This window comes from Mangifera indica, chromosome 7, assembly GCF_011075055.1.
Source record: "Mangifera indica cultivar Alphonso chromosome 7, CATAS_Mindica_2.1, whole genome shotgun sequence".
In the NCBI taxonomy this organism is placed as follows: domain Eukaryota; kingdom Viridiplantae; phylum Streptophyta; class Magnoliopsida; order Sapindales; family Anacardiaceae; genus Mangifera; species Mangifera indica.
In genome coordinates, this window is record NC_058143.1 from 3,981,284 (window position 1) to 3,992,078 (window position 10,795).

General features: G+C 31.4%; 1 protein-coding gene across 2 annotated transcripts; it reads left to right on the plus strand.

The window, feature by feature from the left end:
- The first annotated feature begins 1,170 nt into the window (after nt 1-1,170).
- On the plus strand, nt 1,171-8,277 carry LOC123220278 (inositol transporter 1-like). 2 transcript variants are annotated; one of them, XM_044642392.1, is made up of 7 exons: nt 1,171-1,425; nt 1,595-1,755; nt 3,039-3,109; nt 3,499-3,834; nt 6,180-6,287; nt 6,386-6,571; nt 7,327-8,277. In XM_044642392.1, the coding sequence occupies exons 2-7, from the start codon at nt 1,614-1,616 to the stop codon at nt 7,975-7,977; spliced, it is 1,494 nt and encodes a 497-aa protein (XP_044498327.1). In that variant the 5' UTR covers nt 1,171-1,425; nt 1,595-1,613; the 3' UTR covers nt 7,978-8,277. The 2 variants fall into 2 exon arrangements, with proteins under 2 accessions (XP_044498327.1, XP_044498326.1); XM_044642391.1 differs by having other exon boundaries at nt 1,605-1,755.
- Nucleotides 8,278-10,795: the final 2,518 nt, after the last annotated feature.

A 10,795-nucleotide genomic window follows, 5' to 3' on the forward strand; every position in this document is an offset into this window, starting at 1 on the left:
ATTGAGAGTGAAGCTAACAAATTGTGGCCACAAGATGGACAAATGTAAAGTGCATTGTATATAGTGGCATTTTGTGGCATGCCATGTGCAATGCACATGATAGCAAGCAAAGATTAATTTCCCATTTTAGACTATGCTTGACACACAAGAAATTGCAAGGGCAAATTTTAACACTTCTATTTTTATTTTGAGCAATGCCACGTGTATACATTTATATGACATATTTTATATATATTTAAATTATATTCAAAAAAAAAAATATTTTTTATAATAGGAAACCCTGTTTGAATTTATAATTACTGAACTAAGTAAGTCAAAATTTAATCTTAATATTATTTTATATTAAGATTTCACCTAATTAATTAAATATTATTTTATATTTAATTTATAATTATTAAATTATATATCAATATTATATCAATATATTTAATTATATAATAAAAAGTAATAAGATTATGTATACCTATTTTAGATATTTTAATATGTATATATTTATATGTGTTATATGATTACATAATTTTAAATTAATAATAAATAATATCTAATTATATGATAACATATATAAATATGTATTATTTATGTACTCAAAAAATATATAATATATTATAAAAATAAATAAAATTATATATATTTTTATATAATTTAAATAATAAAATATATATTATTATATAATTAAATTATTTTAAATTAAAAATAAAATAATACTTAACCATCTAACAAACAAACAAGATTTGCAGAACCTAATTATATGATAAAAAAATAGCCACTAGAAATATTCAAAGCTCTATGATTAATATCAATACTTTCCAGGGACAGAACTTGTGGTTGTGCTGGTGGGTAAAATTTCCCCAAACCAAATGTTTAACTAATAAGTTACTTGAAGAACCAGGAAAGCGAGTAAAAACAACGCTCACGAATCGCGCGTATGAATGTTATAATCTCGTGAAAAATTTTGTCCCAACCCTTATCTAAATCGCCACGTTGTAAAAAGCTTACACGGATGTGTACAAAAACAAATCAATTAAAATGATAAACTTATATAGCCGTTGCAATTTGCCTTGAAAAATGTCAGCAGTTCATTGGTTAGTTCAGTCACAGCCTTGTAACACTTACCTGTAAGGAAAATTACGTTTCAAAATTTTCCTTTAAATTTTCTCGCCGTCTGGTCGCACTTTCTCATCATCCTCTTCACGTTTTCTCTCTTCCCAGGTCCCCATAGAACACAATTTTTCACTAAATTCCGGGAAAATACGTCTGCGGTCCGATCGAATCAAAATCTCTTTCTCGACTCATTTCTAATTCTTCCTTGCTTTCCATAGTGTCCCTCTGACGACCAAAACGTCATCGTTTTGACGACATTTTTGCGCTATCAGCTGCTTCAGTCGTCTTCTTTTTTTGAATCTTCTCGACAATCAGTATTTTTTTGTGCGTTCCGTAATCAAACGAGAGACTGGAGTGTTAACTTTATTTTGACTCCTTTGACCTCCTGCGTTTTGTTAATAATTTTAACTTTTAAGCTTTGTGAATTGTGAATAAATAATTAGTTTCGATATCATCTAGAATCTTGAAGCGACCAATTTTTATTTTTAAAAAATTAATTTCAGTGTAGAAGGATGACGTTGGATTCAATTCCTGGTAGTTCGGGTTACTTGGATACATTTCCTGAGAGGCGAATGTCGTATTTTAGTAATCCGTACATTCTCAGATTGACGGTAATTGCCGGCATTGGTGGACTCCTCTTCGGCTACGATACCGGTATTCCACTTTTTCTTACTCTTAATTTGCTTCAGTAACATACCGGTGACAGTTCCGGACTCTGCGGTCTCTGTTATTTATTTTTTTATTTGGTACTGGTCCTGTAACGTTAACGGAGAGATACTCACTGTATGATTAACAGTTGTGTTAGTTAGGGATGTTATTTCCTGTGGAATTTTTGTGACCCGTAGGCGTAATTAGACCCAAATATTACCACACTTTGATATTTAATTCACGTACTGGGGCGACAGTGTTTAAGTCAAATCACTTTCAAAGTTGTTGCTAGATGTGTTTTATAATTTTTCTTTTTCTTTTTTACCAAGCATACAGGAGAGAAAAGTTAGTTTCACCAACTTTTCTAATGTAAATATGAATTTTAGTGTTATGACATGTTGGTAATTTCGTTTTTTATTTTTTTATACTTTTTATAATGAAAGTAAAAATTTTGGTATGAAGAATTTAAGCAAGGCTCTGTACTTTAGGTGGAGGGGTTCTTAGAGTTAAGAATTATTATTGGCATGCATTAAAACTGTGTGCACAAATAAAGACATATTACCGTATAATTAAGTGTTGTTTTATCTCTAATTTAAAGTTATCCAATCATATCATAATATATCATTATTTATGGATAAAGTTATACACATTACACTACTCATGCGCTTGTTAGAATAAATGAGATTTCTTTTGTAATAATAATAATTACACCGTTTTTTTTTTTTAACTGACGAAAAAACAGTAATTACACTGAATTTTAGAGTCTCCAAAATTGGCCTTTGAAATAATAGTAAAAAGTTGTTTCAAATCTAAAAAAATTTAGAAGTCTTCTCTAGCTGTTCTGTTTCAAATTAGGAGAATTTAGATAAAATTGTGTCTTAAACTCTTGAAAACCACTCTACAAATTTTTAATTTGGCTAGCTTTATAAAATCTAGTTGTTGCTACAAAGAGTTTTATATGTTTGGTGTTATATGTTTACGCTACAATTTGCTTAATTTGGGGTTTTCTCTATTAGTTGGTGATGAGTAGCAATGTTCTGGAAATTCTTATTACCTTTTAAATTAATGAAGGTAATAACAACTGTATATGGAATAGAGAAATAGGCAGACTGAATTATTGTAATCTTGACTTAAATTTATTATTCTTCTTTTCTTTGGATAGTGAGGACCTTTTTCTTGTTGACTGAATTATGAATTAGATTTTAGGTGGTACACGCCTCATCCTGCTTGAACTTCTCTTCATTATTTTCCTCTAAGAATGTTATCTGATTTATAACTTTCTAATGTAGGTGTCATATCAGGAGCCCTTCTGTATATAAAAGATGATTTTGAGGTGGTAAATCAGAGTACTTTCCTACAGGTAACTAACTCGTAAGGCTTATTTACTTTTGATGGATCTATTGCATTTTGTGGTTTTAAATGGAAAGCAGAAAATTAAAAAAAAAAAAAAACTATAAAATAGTTTAACATGCTACTGTCTTTGTTGAGTTGGGAAAAGAACTAAGTGATGGTTAGGATGGCAGTAAGGATTGGTAGGGTTGATGATGGCAATTGAAACTTGTTATCTTACTGACATGTTTCCAGGATTACTCTTTCCCGAGTTGGGGTGCATGGATGGGTGTTGGGGAATGTGGGGTTGGGAGGAAAAGGGAGGGGACCTAGAATTTATCCTGCCAGTTCTTTGAATTCTTTCTTTAATTTTGTTTGCTTTTTCTTCTTTTGAAACATTCTAATTCTTTAAGTTGTTAGGAAACAATTGTGAGCATGGCCTTGGTTGGTGCAATGATTGGAGCTGCATCAGGGGGCTTGATGAATGATGCCTATGGACGGAAGAAAGCTACTCTTCTTGCTGATGTTGTATTTACAATCGGAGCAATTGTCATGGCTGCTGCACCGGATCCATATGTTCTAATATTGGGACGGCTTTTAGTTGGCCTGGGTGTGGGTGTAGCATCTGCAACTGCTCCAGTATATATAGCTGAGGCATCCCCATCAGAAGTAAGAGGTGGACTTGTGAGCACAAATGTGCTTATGATAACTGGTGGACAGCTTCTTTCCTACCTCATAAATCTTGCTTTTACAGAGGTCAGATTTACCTTGCTTTATTCACTTTGATTTCATCAGTGTGCAGATACAACAGGATTCCCTGTGTAAGAAAGTAATTTGGTTACATGGAATGTCTTTGCTATCAGTTTGTGTTTTTTTATTCTAACCTAGATAGGTCTCTGTATCAATCATATCACTGAAGTGAATATTACTCTTTTTTTTTTTTTTGTGGTGGAAATTTAATTGAAATTAGGTTGGCTGTGATTGTGCTAACCAGTATTTGGATATTACGTGCTAGTCTATAAAAATAAAATTTGTGAAAAGCTGAGTAAATGAGATTTAGCCACAGATTGGGGAAATTAAAAGAAGTTTTGTTCTTTTTGATAAACTGAACATTACCTTTTTGTGGAAAAAAAGTGGGTGTGTTGAAGAAGGCTATGGTAAAATAACTTTACATGTAAAGTTTGGGGATTCGCAGATATTTTCTAACTTAAATGAGATAGGTACTAAAATTCATTGACCTAATTCTACTTGATTCAAATTATCATGCAGCTCCAGGTGGAATATATCATTGAATACTAGAATTGTGAAAGGTGTTCAATAAATTATTAGTTAATAAATCATTTTATGCTGAAACTAATGTATAGGTATAATGTTTTCCTTTGTGCATTTTTTCCCTTATCAATGAACCGGTTGTCTGCTTTGTTAATGAATTTCAATTGGTTTTGTAAGATACTGAATTTTAGCAGGATTGTTATTCTATTCAATGTGAACATTCTTGCTGGAAAATTTGTGTTATATCTATGTGCATTATATATATCAGCTTGTGTCAAAATTTTCTATGTTGCAGTTTTGAAGAGGCTGTACCAAGATAAACTTTCGGGTTTGCATTTTAAGAACACTCCTAAGACACATAATTGAAGGATTCTCTCATGTTTTCTAGCATATTGTAGATGATAATAGCATTGTGATGTAAATAGCATGTGCATGTTTAGGATTTTTCATTAAGTTAAGTTACTAAAATACTGGCTAATGGGCAAGTGTAAGCTTTGATTCATGAGAAAAAGAAAATTGACATGCAAAGTGATTTTGCAAGCTTTTCTTCTATAAATAGTTTCACTAAGGTGCTATTTGCTTAGCCTTTAAAATTTTGGTTGTCTCCTTGAATAGAGAAGCAGAGCAAGAAAGAGCAGTTTGGTTTGAAGCAAAAGAAAAAGAGATCTTAGCTTTAAAAACCAATACTTATGCTTTGTTGTAGAAGCAGTGTTCACTAGCCTCTTAAAGAAGTGAGGCAATCACATTCTACTTGGATCTTAGAGTGAGAAATTCTTTGCAATACTCTCTTAATTCTTTTTTTTCACTCTTATTTTCCTTTTGACACATGTACAAGAGGCTAAGAAAGTTGCAAGTTGGTACTACATTAAGAGTTATTGATTGTCTTTAATATATGTGTTAAGAGGAGAGGGAGAGTGAAAAGAGAGTTAGGAATTGAGTGTTGCTAGTGTTTCTTTTATAGGTTAACAGATTCATGGTGTGGAGAATTATTGATCAAATTATCAATTGTGTTGACTGTTTGATAATACTGGTTCTCTGGTGCTGACTGCCTCCATTTTGGGTAATGTTATCTAAGGCTTGCATTTCGTTAGATATTTGTTTATTCTTTACAATTGTCACTTGGTTGGTTTGCTCTGCATTCTTTTTTATATCTTACGCCTCCAATTCTTAAGTTTTACTTTGCTGCAGTTTCTCACGTTCCAGCCTTGGCAGCTTTTCTCTTTCTCCGCGAACAAGGAAAAATTATTCTGTCCTGGGTCCTGACAAAGGTCACACTTTGTTGGTCCACTGCATAAGCGTCATGTTTTTAAATTTTTTTTTTTGGTTGCTTTTTTAATCTTGTTTGGTTGAAAAGCTATCTGGAAATAAATAAATAAGCATGGAATTCGTCACTTTCAGGCATAAAAATAGATTTCATAGTTTGGTTTCTATGTTTCTATGTGCTAGGGAGTGAATTGCATAAATTAGTGGTATACCACTTATTTATAAATGGATTATATAAAAAAATTTTGCCTCACCTGCTGTATGTCCACAAATTCGCTATAAAATTAATGAACAAGTGTCTCAACATAAAATATAATATTGGCAGTTTTGAGATCTTATATTGACTGAGTTAATTACATGAACAAATTTGCTCTGCCTCCTAGTTGAATGTTTAACTTCTGAGTTTAAATTTTTAGATGAAAATCCTTTATGTTTGATGCTCTTATGGTTGAGAGAGGGCCTAGCTGGTTGAGGTTTTGATTTGAGTACATTTTAGTCTTTTAAGCAATTTTCGGCCATCATAGATGTGCTGCATTTTCGCACATTTTCACTTATTGTCTGGACAGGTACCTGGAACATGGAGATGGATGTTAGGAGTATCAGGTGTGCCAGCTGTCATTCAGTTTGTCTTAATGCTTTTTATGCCAGAGTCTCCCCGGTGGCTTTTTATGAAGGTACAACAAATATCTTTCAACTGTTAAGAAATTGATTCTGTTACTTTTGAATTCTCTCATTTTCAGCACATTATCATATTAACATGCTTAATGTACAGAGTGATAAAGATAAAGCCATTTCCGTGCTTGCTAGAATTTATGACATTGATCGATTAGAGGATGAAATTGATCACCTTTCTGCTGCTTCAGAGGAAGAACGTCTGAAAAAGAATACTGTCAGATACATTGATGTATTTAAATCGAAAGAGATCAGACTTGCTTTTCTGGCTGGGGCTGGGCTTCAGGTATGAATAGTCTGATTCAGAGTTTACTGGATTCCCTTCCCCTCATTAACTATACATAAATGTTACTATTGTCTCTAGAATGACCCGGTTCTATAACCATTGATTTTCTTTCTGGTTCTAATACCGGTTAGTAGTTGCATCATCAGCTGTTAAGTTATTTGTTGGCTATTTTCTTTTTGTGTAGAGTTCTGTTGTGATTATTCGTTCTTCTTATTAGTTCTTTTATGGGGTTTGATTATCAGAAATTAATTTCACATTAGATGGAGTAAAAAGTAGAAGAAATGAGCAACAGATTACACACCATTGATTTGAATGGTTTACATTTCCATTTGGTTTATGGATATCATTAAAGAGAAGCTGAAAGGAATTTGAAACATTTAGTAAGGTTAGATAGCTAAATACCCATGCTGGAGTGGGACTATTATGTAATAGTAGCATCCTTAGATTTAGTTCAGGCCTCAGGTTCATATTTTTCTCCCAAGAATATAAATTCCTTTTAAACCAATTGTGTATAGTTGGGCATAGATTAAGACATATTTTCTTGGAAGTGGTGGATTGAAATTCTGTTGCCAATGCCTGCTATTTTGTTTGCTAAACCTTTCCAGCTACCTGTCAGTTCAATTTTTTCTTGAAAGTTTTCTGCACATGGGATGTGGTCTCCATTCTTTTTCATTAATTAAATTAGTCAGGCTAAATAAAAAAGTTGCAGAAAGTGTCAGAATGATGAAGTGGTTTTGAAATCTGTGATTTTTCAGGCGTTTCAGCAGTTCACTGGTATAAATACAGTCATGTATTACAGCCCGACAATTGTTCAAATGGCCGGCTTCAAATCAAACCAGCTTGCACTTCTCCTATGTCTTGCTGTCGCTGGTTTAAACGCAGCTGGCACAATTGTTGGGATTTACCTTATTGACCATGTTGGAAGGAAAAAGTTGGCCCTCACAAGTTTATCTGGTGTTGTTGTATCCCTTGTCCTCCTCGCTTGGGCATTCTTTGCCGAATCATCTGGTTCTTCTAGTGGACTCTATGGGTGGATTGCCGTTCTAGGGTTAGCGCTATACATTGCTTTCTTCTCACCGGGCATGGGACCTGTGCCATGGACTGTCAACTCCGAGGTGTATCCTGGGCAATACCGAGGGATTTGTGGTGGCATGTCCGCAACTGTAAACTGGGTCTCAAACTTGATTGTTGCCCAAAGCTTCCTTTCAATAGCTGATGCTGTTGGTACCGGAGCCACTTTCTTGATTCTTGCTGGCATTGCTGTACTTGCAATCTTTTTTGTGATCACCTGTGTGCCTGAAACTCAGGGATTGACATTTCTTGAAGTGGAACAACTTTGGAAGGAGAAAGCATGGGGCACTAGCTGTAACACAGACAGCCTCCTGGAGCACGGAAATGACCCCTAAGTTTCGTGATAACCCAGAACCAGTGTTCAAGTTTAAAGATTTCCATCAGCCTAAGGTTTTTGATAAGGTGAGTAGCATTTCAGAATTAATACTGATTTTAGAGATTCCGAATTATATGTATATGTCTATCTATGAACCCAATCCACAGAGATCATGGAATCAAGTTTTATGTTCCATGGTGCGAGGGACAAGTAGTTTGTGTCATAGGGTTTGTCTGGTCAAGTGATGTGCTACAGCTCTAGTAAAGGTACATTGGAACTGTTTGTTTTTGTATCAATGAAGTTGTTATTTTGGGCTGAACAATGTCTAGATATATGGTAAAGGTGTTATCATAACAAATAAAACTATGCATATAAACTTATCTTAGTAATTGGATGACATTATTGCTTTTTTTTTTTCACTTCAAAATTATTCAATCAAATATTACTATTTTAAATTGTATAAATAAGTTTATACAAATTGTTTGATTTGTAATATTATGCTAAGATAAATTAGTATTTTTTCAGTTTTTTTATTTTTAATCTGAAATTTTTTAGACACATAAACAAAAAAAATCATTCAACTGTTTTTGTATTGAAGTTAAATTTATAGTTACAGAAAGAGGAATAATTTTTCAGTCATTCAGAAAAGGTAATAGAATAGATAAAAATGTTAATGGTATATGATTGCGTGTTTGGGGGGGTAAACTATAATTTTTATAAAATATAAGTAGTGCTAAAAAATTTTAGGGGGTTTTGGATTCAAAAAAAGTTTATATGTGTATTTGAAATTTTTAAAAATTAATATATCTCTAAGTAATTTTAAAAATGATAATTATATCCAAAAAAGAAAATTTGGAGAAAATACAATAATTTAGGGGCGTTATTTATGTCAATTAGGGTTGGGAAAATGTTTTAGTTCTTTCTCAAAAATTTTCTATATCAACTTGACAAAACCCTAAAATGGTGGTGTGGTGTGGTGGCAAGTATGAATTATTTTTTTTCAGCCGGTATGTTGGAGGTGAAATTGAAACTTAAATAAAGCTTGCGGAGATGAAAATGGAGGATTAGCTTAGTGTGAAGCTTAGAGTGAAGTTGAGGCATGCTTGACATACCAACACCTAGTAAAGTATTGAACCAAAAAAAAACTAATATATGATAAATTATTTGAAAGAATGAAGTTAATTAAAACAAAGTTAGACTTGAGGAATTATTTCATGTCTAACTGAAAATTAAACATGTAGTAATTATGAAAATTCATAAATTATTCTTATGCATCTTGTCATAGAATTCTTTAACAACAATTAAAATTGAATATTGGATTTCTAGATGTGTTTTATTTGGATCAATAAAATACTGATAGAAATCAAGATTTAAAAACAATAATTTATGGAGACATAATTCTATTCAATCTTTTAGAAAAAAAAATCAAAATAAAAATGAAATAGTAACTAATAATAATTAAAAATTTAGTCAATTTAACTATAAAATAAATTATTTATTTCCTTTTCTTAAATTGTGTTTTTTAATTGAGATTTTAGTAACAAAAATGCTGTGGGATCGGAATTAAAGAAGCATAGGTATAAATCTTGATAGTGAGCAACTGAATTAACAAAAATGAGCTTACTTTTACCTCAAAGGGATAGTTTGAGTGACAAAAAAAGAAATTTCATGTATCGGAGAATATGAGTTTAAATCTATTCTAATGATATATGAAGATCAAACTCTTGACTTATCTGATGGTTGTAAAGACAGTCATTGAACCCAAAGTTTTTTTTTTTTTATGTGGTTAGTTTGATTCTGAAAATAACTATTCAATTTGAGTGAGTTCTTCATTATAAAAGAAAAAAAAAAGTTTGCTCTTATATAATTTTTATTTTGAAATTATGATACAATTAGTTAGGGATAGAGCCACTAAGGTGGGAGTGAGGGCTCATGCCCCCCACTGACTTTAGAAAATTTAGTCAATCCCATTCCATTATGTATTTGTAACAAAAGAGTAAATTAAAAGTAGTTTAAGGTCATTCTTTCATATTTTTTCTGCTATTAATCTTTTTTCTTCAACCCCCAATATATATTTTATGCTTTGCTTTTTTCCTTTCTTTCTCATGATTAGACTATAGATGGTATGATAAAGGTAATTATTTTCATATCACATTTAGGTACATTTATATATAATATTTTAGGTACATTCATATTAATTTTATGACAATAAAAAATTAAGGAAAATAAATAAGATATTAATTAAAATAGTCACATTTTTTATTTTTTATACATATATAGTTATATATATATTTTTATTATACAAATATAGACATTTTTTAGTTTGATTTTCCTTCTAAAAGGTAAAAATTTTGGGATTTGGGGTTGGTCGACCGACTATGATTGGATAACTTGATCGGATATGTTGGTCAACTAACTAAGTGCATTATTTTATGCTTTGCTTGGGTGAATCTTGATTGAGTGAATAAAAAACCTGGAAACATTTGAAATATTTTGTAACTTTATTAGACCGATGCTCTAATATTGGAAAATTTATTTAACCTTATTCTCTTTATATTTGTATTTAATTTTCTCCAATATCTCAATATAAACATCACATAATATTGAAATTCGAAGGAAAAACATGGATAATTAAATTCAAAAACTAATGCCTAATATCTATAAATAGTTCAAAATCATGGCAAAATTGTTGTATGGATTTTTTTCATGATACTACATACATATATTCATGTTAAATTCATTAGTGTAATAATATAAAATGCGACCATAAGTAAAAATAAAAAAAAAATAAAAGTAAAATAAATATAAAATGTACATAAAATAATATAGAATTTTAG